General features: G+C 44.9%; 1 protein-coding gene across 2 annotated transcripts in view; it reads left to right on the top strand.

The window, feature by feature from the left end:
* The first annotated feature begins 700 nt into the window (after positions 1-700).
* LOC142588110 (uncharacterized) overlaps positions 701-17,550 on the top strand; it is a 40,490-nt gene continuing 23,640 nt past the window's right edge. For both annotated transcript variants that reach the window (XM_075699587.1, XM_075699586.1), the window contains exons 1-6: positions 701-998; positions 6,315-6,496; positions 12,143-12,239; positions 13,669-13,724; positions 15,226-15,273; positions 16,839-16,953. In XM_075699587.1, coding sequence (XP_075555702.1) covers positions 6,334-6,496; positions 12,143-12,239; positions 13,669-13,724; positions 15,226-15,273; positions 16,839-16,953 — 479 coding nt within the window. In that variant the 5' untranslated portion in view covers positions 701-998; positions 6,315-6,333. The remainder of the gene's footprint in view (positions 999-6,314; positions 6,497-12,142; positions 12,240-13,668; positions 13,725-15,225; positions 15,274-16,838; positions 16,954-17,550) is intronic.

Here is a 17,550-nt window from a genome sequence, read left to right as displayed (position 1 = left end):
TCGGCGACAAGTTATCTTTTCGTGCCCCACTTTCATTTGGCTTTATTGTTCTAATTTCACTTTCAACCACAGGTAATTTCCCCGATGCTGGGTCTCGATTTTGTTAATCGACACCCTTATATATATAAATATGTTAACTGTTAACAAGTTTACCACTCTCAGCGTTTTAACGCTAGCGCTGAGAGCTTAAGTGGCGTCTGCCAAATGGCAGGCGCTATAAAAAATTTAACCCTCAGCTCATAAACTCTCCAATCCTCGTACAAGTGTTGAAAGGCCCTGCTTGGCGAACTGCGTTGATGAGCGTCGAGCGAAATGTGAAAATCGTGAGCCATCCATTCCGCCGCCAGTTGTGGAGCGCCTCGCGCCTGCCGCATCACGCTCAACATTCCGCAGCAGCGGAGAGATGCGCGGATCACACTGTGTTCATCTTGTGCGCGCTTTGTTTACACGGCAGTACGTTGACTCCGCTTACGTTGACTACCGCGACCAACCGGTGACAACTAACCGTCACGCCACAAGGAGCTCTTCAACCTGTCACCGTTAGCCTTCAGACCTTGCTCCGCCGTCAAGCTACGCGAGAGCGTAAGAATGAGCCAAGAAAAAGAAAAAGTAATAGTAAAGGGTGAGAGAGGAAAAAAAGAAAAAAAGAAGAAGGGTGGTGGTCGAGAATGAAGGAAGTGGGGGTGGGTGCTCTTTGACTAGTGGCGCCTCCTGGTGCGCGCTCGAAAACGAGTCGAGGAACCCTGTGGTTTTCGTAGCAAACAAACATGGACGTCCACGCACGAGCTGTGGAGTTTACGTCTAATTGTCGCGGATACCGTGCGCTTCGCGAAGACTGAACGGCCGCCGGCACGCACGGGAAGGAAGCCTGGTCGTGGTCGACGAATGTGGCGAGGTTTCTGCGACGGTCAGCGTCGCTTAGGCCTAGCAGCGAAGCGAAATGGCCGCTGCTACGTTCTCGCCGAGCTCGGACCGACGCAGTTTTCCGCTTTCATGAGGTAAGGTCAGACGCGTCTAGGCACGTTAAACCACCGCGGACTGCACGCAAGACGTTTGCGTGGCCTTTAAAACCGACTGTGGTCGTGTCAATGTCTGGGCTGAGCCGCTAACCGACGCAGAACCAGCGCTGCTTCGGTGACGTGGTAGGAAGAAAAAAAAAAGAGGAGGCTATCGATTCGACTCATCCGTACCAATATTGTTTCGTCCAAACATATCTAGGGCCACACGAAACTAGCAAGCGCGTGGAAAGACGTTCAGAGCCTGCCCAAACATTGCGAGCCGCGGCAAACGCAACTGTTTCCCCCGTAAGTCCGAGCGAGCTCTCCGCCAAGACTGGTTCCCAGCAAACGCCTCTGGCATCGTAATCAAATTGTGCATTGAAACTTGAGCGGTCACTGCCTGCGGTATTACGTTGCACATTCATTGCAATTGGAAATTTGTTTCTTCGGGACACGATCGAAGGCCATAAGTGCGGTTATAAGCTACGTTGCAGTTTCTTTCTGCGAGGCTTGACGCAGGCCTTAATTACCGGAGGAAGTTGAGCGTATCATCGTGATCGCCGTAGTAATTGGGGGCCGAGAAAAAAAAAAAAACAAAACGAAAACGCCTAACTCTCATTCTCGACACGCATTTGCCGATGACCGTCTGCTAGAGCGAAGCGTTTTCGGCTCCGTGCCATATTTTCACTGTTCAGGGTAGTAGGCGCTGTCAGGAAAGTTGGGGTGGCGGGGGTTGACGTCTGCTTAGCTTCACGGTGTTTAGGTTGGTCCAAGTGTCGTGCTGCCCGGTTGAGATGTCTGCGATTACATTTGGCCCGAATGTGGATGGTTGAAGTAAGGGCAGTTTGTCGGAAGTCACGTTGTTGCTGGGGTCTTCGCTTTGCAAAGCCTCCCCGATTGAATGCCACACGACATTGAGGTCAGTTACATCTTTAGAGTTGTTGCCTCAGACAAGGCCCAAGCTGTTGTAAAAACGACCGGGCAAACTTTGTTCTCGATCCTGTACAAAGGCACCGGCTTGGCAAGAAATCCACCCACCTGCACAGTTGTTTTATGATATCGGCCTAAGCACCCAGACCCAGCCGTAAAATTCGCCGTGTCTCGATGCATTGCGTCATCACGACAGGCGCAGTGGTGTGGCTTGACTTTCAGTGATCAGGGTCATGTAATAAGACGCTGTCAGAACAAGAGATCTCAGAAATGGCCTGCACCGTGGCGCAATTACTGTCTTGTTTCATGATTACGTCGACGAAACAACCTTCTCGTAGGCGCTGCACCGTAATAGACTGTCCTAGTTTTGGGTTGACCCTTTCAAGTCGCAAACCTTGCTTGTGGTTCCACATTTCATCTTACATTTAGACTCTATTTAAGAAAAGCTTTGAAAAACATACTTTAGGTTTTCATACATTGAGAGGCCTTCCGCGATAGTTAAAAAGGCAGTTTTTCTTGTGCTATTAGTATCTAGCGGAGTAGCTGAAGCTACGAAACATGCTCTAGCAGACGAGGTTGAGCAGACGACGCGTAGCTGTTTCGGTCACGTGCGTTCATACGATCGCTCTTGGGTTGACGTCATCAATAGCTACTACAGAATGTAGGTGCAGTCGACCCGGTTAAGGGTGCATTTTTTTGCTCTCTTGAACATCTGCATAAGTTTGTTGTCTGTAGTCACATAAAGAAGGGAACACATTTTGATACTGCAGATCTCTATTATTTTGGAGATATGTAACAGATTGGTATGTGATTGTTGTTGCTGAACCAACAACAGTCAGCTGTTGTGCAGAGGCGCAAAGTGATATTGATGGGTTTTACTGCCGTAAATAGAATTATACTCTTTTGAACTCATCAGCTTGAGCAGTCACTGCAGTTGTTTGCAATTGATTGTATTTCATACAGGACCGAGTGTTTATAGCAGATAGTAATTATCACAGATGGCTTCACCATTGCTTGTCTATATATAATTGGGGAATGAACCATGATTAAGGAAGCTGCAATTTGTTCTTGGCTGATTATCATTCCATGTGGGGGCTTAAATTGTCTAAGCAAGTTTTACGTGAGTGGACTCTTGAGCAGTCTAGTTGACATGTCTGAAGTAGCGCCTACTGTTTTTAAAAGCAAATATAGATCTGCCTCATTTACTCCTAGCTAAATCTTCATAAATTTATATTCATGCCACATGAGCACAACAAATTACATTAGCTGCTTGATTACTTAATGTTTAATGCCATTTCTGCTGTTCCATCCAGACATACTTAATGGCTTGAAACTTTAATGCCATCATTGGCATAGCGCATTCTCACGACTCATTTGGTCATTGAATCTGTACTCTTGTTCTCAATGTCTGTACTCTTGTCCTAAATTTTTTTACATAAAATAGGCTTCTTAAGGTAGTAAAGTTAATAAGCTGGAACTAACAGCTGAACATTTCTCACTTTTCTTTTGTAAACACAAAGCCAGTTGAGCAGTTTCAGGGTGATTGTTAAGGAAGTCGGGAATGCGATTCTTGAACTTTACCATGAGGAAAATTTTGAGGGATATTAGGATTGCTAAACAAAATTGTTGCATTAATTGCAGCTATCGTCATTGTGACATTTATGTAACTGAAAGTGCCTGTGTAGCAGCAAACTTCAAGTATAATGGCATTGAGAAACTTAAGGTTGTAGACATTTAATGGCAATGATCTCACATATGGCAAGAGTATCAGAATTAAGTGTTCAGCAGAGTTCATTGACAGTGAAACCTCCTGTGCAGTTAGTTGCTGCTGATGCTAAAGAATCTTGCCTAGTTTGTGAACCTCCTATTTGTTCGCAAATACATTGCTTATGAATTTTAATGAATTTTCAGAAATCTGTAGTTTGATAACAATCTAAGTATGCTGTGAAAATACACTGCTGTTCAACTCGGAAAGAAAAAAGGAAAATGTTGCAGTGGAGGCAGTTATTTCAACCTCGGTAGGTTTATAAGCGAGGACAGGTGTAGGGTGGCATTGTGGGTGGGGCTTGTACTGAAATCATAGGTTGTCATTGAGTGTAGGTTTTAAGGTATTTCGCATGTGAATAGAACCTCGACCCTGTCTTCAGATTTACAAACAATATGGCACTGGTGGGGTTGTTGGGTCAAGTAATGTTGTGTCAATCATCAAGTAATGACTGACTAAAACTGCTATCCAGGGAATGTTTTCACCAAACAGCTGTGATGGAATTTAAACAGAACTCTCTCCAATGTCACTTCATTAAAGTCGGTTTCAAGTCTGTAAAGGCCAGGTGTGATAGTTAATAAATGTTGCCAAATAATAGGTATAATGTTAAGAGACATGAAGACAGGGGATGTAGACTAGACAGCAGACAGGGATAGCCGATGTTCTAGTTCACATCAAGAGGAAAGAGTTGGGCCGAGTCGGGCAGGCTATTCAAATCTATAGGGCACAAACATACCATGGGCTTGTGGAATGGTTGCCAAAAAAAAAGAAAAGACAAGCACAGTTGAGGACAGCAGAGAATTGGGTGGTGTGACGAAATTGGGAAAGTTGCAGGCATATATGTTAAAGCCAGCTAGTGCAAGACAGGAGGGATCAGAGATAGCCGGGAATGGCCTTTCTTTCTGCAGTGGGCTTAAAATAGGCTGATGAGAATGACCCTTGCGCGCATCCAGTGGCAAAAGTTTCTGAAGTGCGGAAAACTTGTTAAAAAAAAAGTACTTTCGGCACTCACCAGGGTGGTAAATTGGAACTATGTATATCAATTGTAATGTGCAGCTATATTACTGCCCAAATATCCCAAAAAAATAACTTGGTGGCGATTCTAACGTGTACCGAGTTGAAAGCATATTATGGAACATGCAAAGGCACACAGACGTGCACACAGCTGAACCTTAGCAACTAGTTGCTGTCGGAGTCTGACGATACCTCCTTTTCGCTGTCTACCAACCACAGGCAGTCATCTTCAGTTTCATTTAATGCATTAGAAATGCCACACTTCTTGAAGGCTAGCTCAACCATCGTCAGCGGGAGGGCATTCCATGCACCGTGAACCCACCTTGCGAAGCCTCTGAGTGTCACTGTCTTCAGATAACCCGGGTTGTTCGATGGGAGTGTGGCTAGGTAGCTTGCACTAAGATTTTTTATTTTTTTTTGGTAAGAATCGGTTTTGAGTTTTAGTAGAATTAGTTATGATTGTAACGTGCATGCAAACTTGAATGCACCTTTCACTCAAGAAAAGGTGCGTTAGAATTGTGCAAATACGGTAAGTTTAGTTGGTAGTCTGTGCTCATCCTCTGTGTGGGTCCGTGCGTGTTTGTGCAGTGAATTCCACTGCCATGGCTGCAAGTGATGTTACCTAACACCCCCAGGGCTTGAGCTAGTACACATACTCAAATATCGAAGAAAGTGTACCGCAGGGTGGCCGCAGCAGTAACTCGGTGACAGAGCATCGCATATTAATGCGGAATATGTGAGAGGTACGGCTCCCACCTGTTTCAACTTGTCTTTTCGTCCACTTTCATTTCGTTTCTTTCTTTATTTGCACAGTTTAATTGTAAAGAGCAGTTCATTTCTCCTGTGCTTTACCTGGCTTCATCGCCTGTTGTCTTCATGCTGTAACAAGCGAGAGATCGAGCCTCTCGTTTCTTCTATTCTCATCCATAAAAGAAACTGCAAAATAATGGGCTGATTGACCTTTTTTCCTAACTTGCAACTGCGCTTCTCCTCACTGTCACCAGTGGTGGTATTCTGTAAGACTCCACCTAGTGGACTGTCGATTTCGGCCGCTGCTGATTGGATGCAGCTGTACGCGCGAGTAGGAGACGAGTGGCTGCAGCCAATCAGCAGCGGCCGAAATGGACAGTCCACTAGGTGGACTCCTACAGAATACCTCCCCAGTTGTTGTTTGGATGAAGACAAGGGACTAGCTGCACAAGTTAGGGCTTGTTTCTCATGCATGTTCTCGTCACAAGGACCACGTCCGACATCTTCCAACACAAGCGAACTGTACTTGTATCCTCTATTTGGAAAAATATGACTGCTATGCCACCAACCATGAGCTCAACTGCCTTGCAGGAAAGCTAGCTGCACATTCATGAAAAGGAGGGTGTATTGGGAAACAAAACCACTCTGCGAACTAAGTTTGCTTGGCAGAGAAATTCATTTGCTGACTGCCAAGCAAACAAAATTTCACTTGGCAGTCTGCGCTCATCCTGCATGTGCACACTGTGTGTGGCGCTAGTTTGCGCTGCCAATTCTTTTGTCGAATATGTGCTGACTAATGAAATGAAGCGTTATGATCGTGCATAGTGTATTTCTCAGCCTCTCTCTCTCTTCTGCAGGGAGCGGTGGGCATAGCGGATGGCGGCTCCGCAGCAGGGCAGAGGCGCGCCGCCAGGAAGCGCGGGCGCCTCCAGGGTCGGGCCCCGGCCCGACGTGGTGGGCCTCAACCCTTGCCTCACTTGCAAGCTATGCAAGGGGTACCTGGTGGACGCCATGACCGTGGTCAAGTGTCTGCACTCCTGTAAGTCACCAGCTCCGCGTTTCCGTCCCGATGTTTTTCTGGGAATCTGAGGTTTCTCGGTTCTTGACTTGTGGTTATCCTTCAAATGGGTCGACAGCTGGGCCAGTTTGTTGAGCACTGTGGTTTAGATAAACACTGCAGAGAAACAATAAATCAGTTTAGACAGATGAAGTTGTATTTGAATAACTCGCACTTTCGTTAATTTTAAAATGACAGGTCGATTACTCGAAAAAGTTTTTTGCCCTGCAATCTCTGTTTTGGAATGTCACTGTGAGGTCACAGATTTCAAACTGTATTCTCATATTTTAGCTGTTGGGGTGCAGTAAATGTTCATGAAAATTTGTAAGGTCAGTCTTTGGCTCCTTTATAGAAATACAATTTTGTCTGTTGTTACTGATAAAAATCAGCTAGGCCCAAGCAGGTGTTATATACGGGGGGCGGGGGGGGGGTGCGTTGTTGAAGGATAATTTACTAATACATCTCAAATTATTTGTCTCTGTAGTGTCAGGTGAGGCAAACAAGCACACAGTGATCGAGACAGGACGAGCGCTTGCTGAAGCTTGTTAATTCAAAGCATTGTAATTCGTAGGGAGGAGATGGGCAGTGCAAGCAGAGAGATGGCCACACAATGAAACATGAAAGAGTGACTTTTGGGAGCGTTAATTTTTATCAGTATTGTTATTAATGGGACCCTGAAACGATCTTGAGGATATTGTACAAACGTACGGAGTCATTAGAGTAGGCCTTTCTGATCATTAATTGACTCATCTAAGTGCTCCGCAAGAAGGGTGTAATTTATTGTAAGGTTTTAAAGATGTACATCGCTGCCGATCGCAGCACAATGCTCGGCGGAATTTTCAGCCGCCCCTACCGACATGACGTAAATAACCCAATTGACGTCAGTAGGGCGAGCTATCCTATTGGCTGCCCTGGGCGCGTCATCGATAATTTTTCTGCCTTTATGGTGAACAAAGGATGCTCATAATAGTTGGAATGTTAGTTAATTTTTTTTCTGTAAAAAGAAAGTAACAGAAAGAGAATGCACAAGAACAATTTCTCACTACACTTAAGCACTTCCGGCACACAGCAAGTGTCGTCTGCTTGTGTTACAACGTGCTCCGTCTTCGACGAGAGCTCTGCGGTCATTGTCGGTCTCAGTCTTTTCGCGAGCACTATGATTCGACTTTGTTGCGTTGTGGCCTGCAAACATAGCGACTGGCGATATGTCAAGCTGCGACATCCTGTCGCTCTGCAAAGCAGCAGACAAGCGGACTGGCTACAGTGCATCGGACTGCCACTATCCAATCGGCGCCAGGATTTGCGTGTTTGCGACTGTCGCTTTACACTGGAAGATTACTAGCTCAATAGCGTTTCGCGGGTCCGGTATTAGGGTAAACACTAGCGCAAGGGGACAGGGCTTGGCCGTTTGACCATGTTGTTTCGCGGGATGAGCAGAAGCGCAAATTTGAATGGTCTGCACGGTGCAGCCGCCTTGTGGCATAGAGCTCAACCGCACACAGTGCAGTAACGAAATGTATTCTTCTTTGCTGCTGGTGTAAATTTTTCGCTGGAGTGTAATCGTTAACACATTGTTTTTGTAAATGTTTAAAATGTTTTACACTTGGTTAGAGCAACATTAGCTCTTCGTTTGGCTGGTTAAACTCTGTGCCAACAGGTGGCTGGACCGTGGAGGCCGATCAGGCCGCTCACGTACGTCTACGCTAAAGTTCCTTCATCAGCTTGAGTTTATGCCTCCACCGTTCCGTCGAAACGCCCAGCCCGCCTGTGGTTACCGGAATACCAGACATGTTCGGCGCTGCAACAGAATGCTCGCAACGCCCGCTGCTTCGATAGCTCTCGCTTGGGGTCGACTGCCAAGCAGCTGGCGGAGAGTTTGGATAGGCTTTGCGCTCTCGCTCCTAGAGAACCGGAAGTCGACGGCACGACGTGCCATCATGACACAGAGCCAGTGAAGGCGGAGCTTAGCCCCGATCACTCGGCGAACAAGTTGAGGAGAAAATGCATGACTGTGGAGGACGGTAACTTGTAATCGTCCGTAGCTCTCTTAATATGAGACGTTTCACACAAATTGTGGTGTGAATGGTTAACTTGAGCTGTACCCTATCTGTCTACAAAATTTGTCCGAACCGTTTCAGGGGCCCTTTATGCTGCCAATTTTCATACCTTGACGGCACTTGATTCAAGCTGCGCTTCCATATTTTTCTTGTTTGTCTGTTCTCGTTTCTCTGCCTCTTTCACCTATTGCCTGGCTTGGAATTCCAGTGTTTCAAATAGACTGATTTCAGTGAGCGCCTGGCCTGGCTCGGTCATCGTGGATTTGCGTTTGCACTTTGGACAGTGGGCAAAACCTTGTTGGTGTTAACTATACCTTCAAGTCATACTTGACATAAGCAAACTCTTTTGTGTCACCTCATTGAAGATGTGGCAGTGCTGCTGTCAGATTCAGAGCATCAGTCAGCCAAACAGCTAGTCTTGCAGTTGGTCACTTTGCATAGCATCTACCAAAGACAACTTTACATTTTTTATGATTGTGTCTCTCATCCACGATAGCACATGCTGGTGAGATGCATATAAGGTGCTATTGAGTTTGCTTTTGGACCGGGCAATAAGTGTTCTTTGTTCCACTTTACATGTTACGACGTCTCACGATATGTCTTTGTGAGGAAAACATCTTTCTAATTTAATTTTGCCAGTGCGAGTACAGAGCGAGCTGCACTATTAATTGAGGCTAAAGGAAGGGTGCATTTTAAACAATCCTTAGCAACTTCCTTTCCTTATTTTACCGCATGCGCGAACTTAAAAAAAGAAACATTGAAAGTCCTCTTGCAGATATACCTCCCAAACAGGCACTAAACATCTTTTGTTTTGTTGTCGTATGAAATAAATCTGTGCACATGACTTCCAAAGCCATATTGCATCTTCAGAGTTTTATGTCTTTTTAATTATGTCAGGTGTTTTAATAACCTCTGTAGCTTTCTTTTCTTTAGTTAACAGATTGCACTAGTAAACCACCTCAAAGCCACCCGGCGTCTCTTGCTGTGGCCCTGGGTTCATTGTAAGGAAATGTTTTCGCAAGATGCAGCTGCAGCTTTTGATAGGTCATCGCTAATGTGAAAAACAAGGTCAAGTTGATCTAACAGATTAATTTGATCAAAACCATTGCTGCTTTTGTCTGGCAGGAAAAGCTGCCATATTAGTGGGGTAAATAAAGGCCCGAGATTATTACAGTCTGAGAAGCTCGAAGCATTGGAAGAAACACATTAAATAAAGCAAAGGCTCATTCAATCTCTTTGAGATGCATCAGTTGCTCAGGGTAACCTCTTCAGCCAATAAACATTAAAGTTTTTAACCCTGAAGGGTGACACTGATGATGGCATTTTAACACGGCAGATTTTACAGCATTCCTGTACAGTACTTGGACACGTAATTTGTAGCCTTTAAAAATTGTCAGGTTGAGTTGTGTTTCCCTTTTTCTTTTTCTGTTAACTAACGATGAACTTTGCTTACGATGCACTTGGGCACCCCTGTTTTCAACGGTCATTGAAACCAAAGGCCATTGCAATGCATGTATACCTGATTTGCTCCCTTGTGCGAGCTTGCGGAGGAGAGCCAATAGGGCTTGCAGATTTAAGTAGTCTTTGATTTAATTTAATGATCGTTTGTTTGATTTCACTGTGTGTGTGACTGCAATATTAGCCAGGCGTAAGCTATGACAGCACACGAAGTCAGTACATAAAGCCGGTGCCGCACCAACTGCGAATTGAATTTGTACTGTTTTCTGCAGTATCGAGACCTCACTCTTGATAAAAGTGACTACGGTCGACCTGCCTAATTTAAAACTTGAGTAATTCAAAATTTCGGTTAACGTAAGCGACTGTAGGAAGTTTGTTTGGCTCGCAGTGTCTTTTGTGACCTTTGAAAATCGGTTAAATTCTCACCCCGAATTCGTTCAGTTCAAACCCTCTGGCTTTCTAAAGCACACTCTTGAAGCCAGAACCAGTGAGTGAGAGACGTGATGGCATGAGAAAAGAAAATATGCCCATTTTTGATTTAGTAAAGCACTTTCTTGGGTGAGTTTGTTCATAACCGAGAAGAAAAAAACTGTAGCAAAAAAAAAAAAAAACATACAAGTCCACAGGACTGGTACTCGTCTCTGCCTTGTTTCTTTAGTGCTAGTTTTTCGTTCAGTTATGAACCAACTCTCCAAGAAAATGTTCTACTGCGCTGGTCCTGTGTAATCATCTCGTTCTTGCTTCTTTCGTGCTATGGTTTTTCTTTCCCATGTTTGATGTTGAGACAGCTGCGCTAATTGACGAACACCAATGCATCTCGACGATGCAGACCCGGTTACGCGTTCGCCTCCATGTATCAGATGCACGTCCTTAGTGAGGTGGGTAAGGGCCTGCATGGTGATAGGGCCTGTGGCTTGCGTGGTCTTAAATTGAGGACATGGCCTAAAATTGGTGACTCCAGTTTAGAAAGAGAAATTGACTTCGTAAGTACACTGCTCCACACTTATAAATTACCGTCCGCACATTCTAGTCTGGCAAAATCTAATTTTACTTCCGCAGAACTTGTCACTCATACATCTTAGCCAAACAAATTAACGAGAAGTTTTGAAATAATAATTTGCTATTCTAAACTCATTATGTGTTCCACTTTAGTGTATCTTTAACAGCTCGTCTGCAATAGTTTGTATTCTTTGCCACGTCTCTTGTGTGTGTATGTGTGGTTGGGTGGTAATTTCAAGGGATTGCCGCAGATGGAGAAGACTTGTTGAAGTAAAACCTTGCAGGTACCAACTAGAGGTGTTCTGTGCGTACTGGTGAAAGCCGTGGATAGTGCTTGCTAAGGTATTGAAGCCAACTTGTAGTTTCTTTGAATTTTGGTGGCGTGAGTTGACACTGCAGTTGAGAGAGAGAGCGAGAGAACTTTAGTTCATGCTAGTAAGTGATCATGCCTATGAGTCCGGAAGCTCGCTGGCCACTCACGTAATTGCTGATTTTGATGCAAGCAATGAGATACCACCATCGATCGTTTGTAGAAGTGGCTCGATTCAGCTGATTCGCAGATGAGGGGATAGCCTGAACTTTTGTTTTTTAAAGGAGCGATGACAGTCGTGGTCCACCTTCCCATGTATTATGTAGTGTGTCAGTTGTTGCAGCCTGTTGCAGTGTTTTGCACTTTGGTTGGGCATCTGTTCCCAGTACCGATGTGATGTGGTTCCTAGCTCTGAAATAAAGCCCTTTTTCACTGTTTATAGAGACCTTTGTGTAAACGTCTGCCGATGAGCAATCTCTTTGAATGTCCGTCAGTGAAAGGCTGCGTTTGGAAATCCCTTGCCATTGGACCTTTAGGCCTTTGAGCAGACGGTGTTCTTTCTGTAGGCCTGTGGAGAGCTTGTCTAGATTCTTGCTGTGGGATGCCCTGTGCTAAACCCTCTTCTCCCATGTCCCAGTTGGGCCAAAAGCCATCCCCCTCGAATGAAAATGCGTTGCTTATTCTCTCATTCACTCTGCATTCCAGCTTGTCTGTAGATGGCATGGAAAAAGAGAAAAGAAAGGGAGCTGGTGTCATCGTTTGTTCAGCCTAATATATGTCTCTGGTTTTGTCGCCTTTGTGCAGTTTGCAGGTCCTGCATTTTGAAGCACCTCGAAACTGGCCATGCGTGTCCTGTCTGTGATCTGCGGCTTTCCAAAATCAACATGGAGAATCATCTTATGTGAGCACTTTGTTAGTTTTTGTATTTTCGAAAGTCTGTGCAAGTATATTACAACAAAGTTGATGAGGGGAGTCCCGCGTCATTTGATACTGTGTCGTGTCAGTTTCTGTATCATTTCTTTCGATTTTTTTAATAAAGGGAAAATTGGACATCCAGCCGTTCGTAGCATTTGCTACAAAGGAAGCCCATATGGGTTTCTCGAAAGAAAAGCCTCACAGTTGAAGAAAAATTCGTCCTGGTCTGGGACTCAAACCCGGGACCACCGCCTTTTCGGGGCGGTGGTCCCGGAAGGGCTGTGGTCGATATAAATTTCGGTATTAAATGTCCTCCAGAGAACAACAGCCAGCAATGCCACCTGCATGGCAGCCTCGCAGCGGCTGTATTGGAACATGCAGCCAAATAATCCCAGCATTGGTATCGCTGGTGCAGCACACAAAAACATTTATTGGCTATATAGTGGGGTGACTATTGAAGTACCGCATTTTTTTTTTTTTACTATAGTCTGCACCCCGTGTATAGTTCGTGGGGGCCAATTTGGGCTTAAAATTATTCTTTTTTTCGTAAATAGTCTGCAGGGACAACTTCGACAGAAAATAGTTACTTTATCTCGTCTGCAACAAGTAAACAGTAGGTAAGCAAAGATTATGTCAACTAGTGAAAGCCTGTGTCCTTCAGTACACCGCAGCAAAGTTTTGCGCATGTGTTCACAAATCCAAGCACTGAAAAGCAGCCACTTTAAGTATCTTGAACAGTGCTTTTGCTTGCTTATTGTCACGGTGTTCCATACTTTAGTGTGTGAGTCTTAAACCTGAAAAATTTCACCACCTTGCCACTATGGGCTAGAAATATTGCTCGTGCGACCCTTGTGAAGCTCATTTTGATAGATTATTTTGCCTGGAAAAATTTCGAAGGTGCAGTCTGGCCTTGTCACACTTAAGCGATCTCAATAAATAAAAAGAATGCATGGTCCATACTCATAGATAGTCCAAACCTCACGAAATCTCAACTTTCAAATTTGTAGAGTCCGTGGACTATAGCCCAGAAAGTACGGTGCTAAGCTAGAATATAGTGTAGCAAAGGGAATGGCATCGAATATAGTCTAGCACTTGCAAAGTCTTGGGTGGATTTGAAGCAGTGGCAAAGCAGACCTCATGAGTTAGGAAAGATGCGAGGACTCCCTCATACAGCTTCTCGCCGTCTTCGATGTGCTAGTTTGGATTTGCAATCATCTACAAAGCTTTTCTTTTTCCTTGTACGATTGCCGTTGTTTGGTTATTCTCTGTTTGCAAACTCCGCCTCTCTGATTCTTTTCGGCACTTGTCGTTCCAGCTGCTGCTGTTAGAATTTCAACTGTTTGGATGTTTCTTTTTTTTATTGTTGAGGTGATGCTTAACATGTCCCTCCTCCACATGCTTTCTCCTTTTCGCAGAAAGGATGACACTTTACAGAATGTCGTGTACAAGGCTGTGCCAGGACTTTATCAGAGTGAGTGCCAAAGTTTCATGTCACCCTGTTGCTCAGAGGCTGAGGGAGTATTACTGCATTCGCTTGCATACGATGCACCCTTTTGTTTGGAGAAGTTTTATTTGGTGGGCTTCTCCACAAGCATCAGATTTATGGCTAACTCCCAAAGCCATGCAGTGCACCACAACTGATGCAAACAATACACAACCATAGATTGCGCTTGCGTGCTCCAGTTTGCAGGGATTACAATGTGTTGTTGGCAGAACCTCTCTAACCTTTTTGGCTGGTGGAGCCTTCCAGGGCTAGGGCAACCACAATTGCAAGAACTTCTAGGTTGGGAGTGCAGGTCTAAGTTTTGCTTGTTCTTATTCTTTCCTCCTCTGGTCTCATTGCCCTCTTTCCTGTTGCTCTGTTACAAGCGCCGAATCTCTGTAGTGCAGCCTGGAATTCATGCAGTGCGGGATAGATGTGTCGTCAAACAGTTCTAGATTGTAAAATTTCTTCTTGGCATGTAGCTACGCAAACATGGATTCCTGGGATGTTGCTTCTGCTTCTTGCTTTTCACCGGTGATTGCTTTCTTATGCCTGCTACGGGTCGCTGCCGTTCGGGCTGCTGAGCACGCCATAATTGCTAGTTCGTTTCAGAGCTCATGGCAGCTACATTCTGATGGGGGCGAAATGCCAAAATTATTTCAGTTAGGCTTAAAAGTAGGGCTTTTACAAAGCCTGTTTAAAGTTTAACAATATCACGTAAACTGTAAATTAATATATGAAATTTGGCCACTTCAGACACTCTAACAGACACAGTGTACAGCACTAGCATTATATGTACTTGGTGCAGAGTTATGGATTTTTAGACGTGATGCTCAAATTTTTTTTGCATACTTTTGGGACAGTACATTGCAGGTCTGGTCCGTGACGAGTGCTAAACCCTTGGTTCAGGCCGTTAGAAAATTTGCCGCGTAGGATGACGCCACCCTGCAGATGGACGTTGATACGGGATTTCCTCTCTGTATTGCTCTGAGAGGCATGTATGAGATGCATTGCTACTGTCGGCACCTGCTACAGAAAGCACAGTAAAAACCTTCATATTATCTGGGAAAACTTAACAGTACTGGGTGTTTCGGCATTGAATGCTTCTATGAGCCCTATTTCAAATTCAGCTTCCTAGAGTCGCTAGAATATCACTTTCTCTCCCAAGTACAGCAAATTTAATTCAAAGCAGTCCAATGGTTGCCTCGTAAAAGCACTTCTGCATTATATATTTAGTTTGGATAGGGAAATCGGAGTGGGCCCCCGCGCTAAAGCTTCCTCTTAAGTGCTGGTGAAAGAACTGCAGATAATCTAATCCACAGCCCCCAACCACTATGATGGCTCTCGTAGATGAAGTGTTGCTTTGGGATATTAAAAGACTCCACCACTTTTTCTTTCCCCTTATTTCATAAACAGTGCTGAAAGAGAACATGCTCATTACTATTGTTTGCGTTCCTTGAAATCATGTGCACTTTGTTTTTATTTTCAGAGGAAATGAAGCGGCGGCGGGACTTTTATGGTTCCAAGGGCAGCAAAGGTAAGCCTACCGTAAATTTGACGGCAGTATAGTACATTTGAAGGCCGCCATAACGGGCACTGATATATTTTCTTATTGGATGTAAGGAACTAAGTTCGACATTTCGTTGGTCATGCTTTATTGTAGCGAGCGTTTCTTGGGTGTCGTGGGTGTTTCTGCCATATTTGAGTAGAGAATGGACATTCACTAAACTATGAACGTTATGCACTCGTACAGTAGTCGTGCCATCAACATGTGCGTGCTGCGGACTGGTTTGTTCTTAAATCCCTTGGATGGAACTTTGTACCGACACTGTTCACAATGCTATTTATTTTTGCGTTTCGTCAGTGGTCAGAGCAAGACTCTGCCCGAGCTATCAATGCAATCAGCAGACTGCGAGTGGGGGAAGGGTGACATAGAATCGAGCGGAAGGCATTGCTTCAAAGTTTTATCACTTTTAAACAAAGTAAAATATAAAAAGTTATGTGTAGCCCGTTGGGCAACAAAAGGCCTATTTACGTTATTGGTAGAGTTAATTATTTACGTTATTGTCAGAGGGAATGATGCAGGGTATCATCCCCTCTGGACCCACTTTAATAAAGTAGCACTGCCGCTGCATCTGCATGTGGCTTGCATTATTTATGGTTCCGTGTGTTACCTTTATTCTTAAAGGCTGTCGCCTTTGATGAGGAGCTTGCAACACTTAATATGTAGACAGGCAATCTTTTTCTCTTGCACGTCGTTTTGTACTGTGACCCTAGAGCTACTGCTCTTGGCACTGCACACCACCAACACCATCTTCATGCGAACGAAGTGTTCGACACACAAAAGTTGGTTTAATTTTTTGAAAACAAGTGTCACAAGCCACTTTTTCTGCGGAATGGTCGCCTTCATACCGATTGCAGCGCTAAGCCTAAACGCTCACGTCGGTCGGCTGGCACACAGTAGTGCTCCTTGCCCTCATTGAAGCGCTTGTCGTGCATTCTTATTGTGGAACTGGTGCAGCGCGGTAGCAAACTAGCCTGCATCAAAGCTGAAGTGAGCTGACACCGATGTGCCTGAACCACAAATTACACATGGACACTCGTGTCCTTACAATGTGTCATGTAAACAGCCATATCATCATCCATCGGTGACGAGGGTTGACCAGGCAGCCAGACGCTGCTACGTTCGAAAGCGACTCTCAACTTGCCGATTCAATGCCCGCTCACATGTTTCAAACTGTGCCCCCGGGCACGATTGAGGCGCCCAGCAAAGCCACACTGGGGTGGCTCGCAAATCGCATGACGATGCGCCTTGCATGCCACTGTCACGAGAGTTTCTGCTCGCTGATTACGGAAGTGCGAATGTGGCATGCATTGGCTTCGTTAAATCCACAACGCAGTGCAAAATTTGTTCTCTAAATCAGTAATCCATCTTCCACAGGTGTGCACCGTTTCCCACCGTTTGCTTTGACTGCCTTGCAGTCTCCTGTGGTGTAGAATATAGCAGTTATGTGCAGGCTTGTTCACAGGGTGTGCTGCACAAGAAGTGGCATTGTGCGGGAGCTGTGTTGCTGACAGCGTTTCTATCACTCTCTTTGTCAGCGGACCAAGCATCATTAAGCCCCGAACAAAAAGGAGAACTGGATAGCTCTAGTTCCGGTCGCATCATCTTCAGTCCTGATGAAGCGGTCAGCCTCTCTTTGGAGTACAAGCCCATGTAAGTGGCCATCATTAAGTAAGCACTTTGGTGAACCTCTGGGTAGAGAGTTCTTTGCCTACACATTGGGATGTTTCCTTCAAATTATCTCGAATCGATGCTTTCTGTGGCTTTGTTCTTCCTTGTAACGATGGAGGAATTCCGTGCATGTTTTCTGAGCCCCTGTGGAGAGCTTCACCAGACCTAACATACAGCTTCAGGCATGTTTAGCAAAAAAGGACGTAGCGCTGCGGGCCCTGGTGGGCTATTACTGAGTGACATGTTGGGTGTACAAAACAAAAAATAAATCCTCTTAAAACCAGGATTTGTACTAGTCGGCGATACCCTTGAACGTAAAACTGCTATCTTTAAGGCCACGAGTGCTTCAAGTGCTTAAAAGTCCTTAAACTTTGCTTTCAGCTAAGCTCAGTGGATTTCATTAGTGCATTTGACCACAAGGCTTATGCAAGCCAAGAATCAAGCCAATCCAATCTGATTATTATTTTTGTGGTAGGAGCCTTCTTCATCTTCATTTCCTTCTTCTCTTCTTTTTTTTTTTTGTCTTTGTGCCTGGAGGTACATTTGTGAAAAAGGCTTAAATGTTTTTTGTTGGGTGTG

Source organism: Dermacentor variabilis, chromosome 7, assembly GCF_050947875.1.
Source record: "Dermacentor variabilis isolate Ectoservices chromosome 7, ASM5094787v1, whole genome shotgun sequence".
Taxonomy (NCBI): domain Eukaryota; kingdom Metazoa; phylum Arthropoda; class Arachnida; order Ixodida; family Ixodidae; genus Dermacentor; species Dermacentor variabilis.
This window is presented reverse-complemented; position numbering and strand designations above follow the sequence as displayed.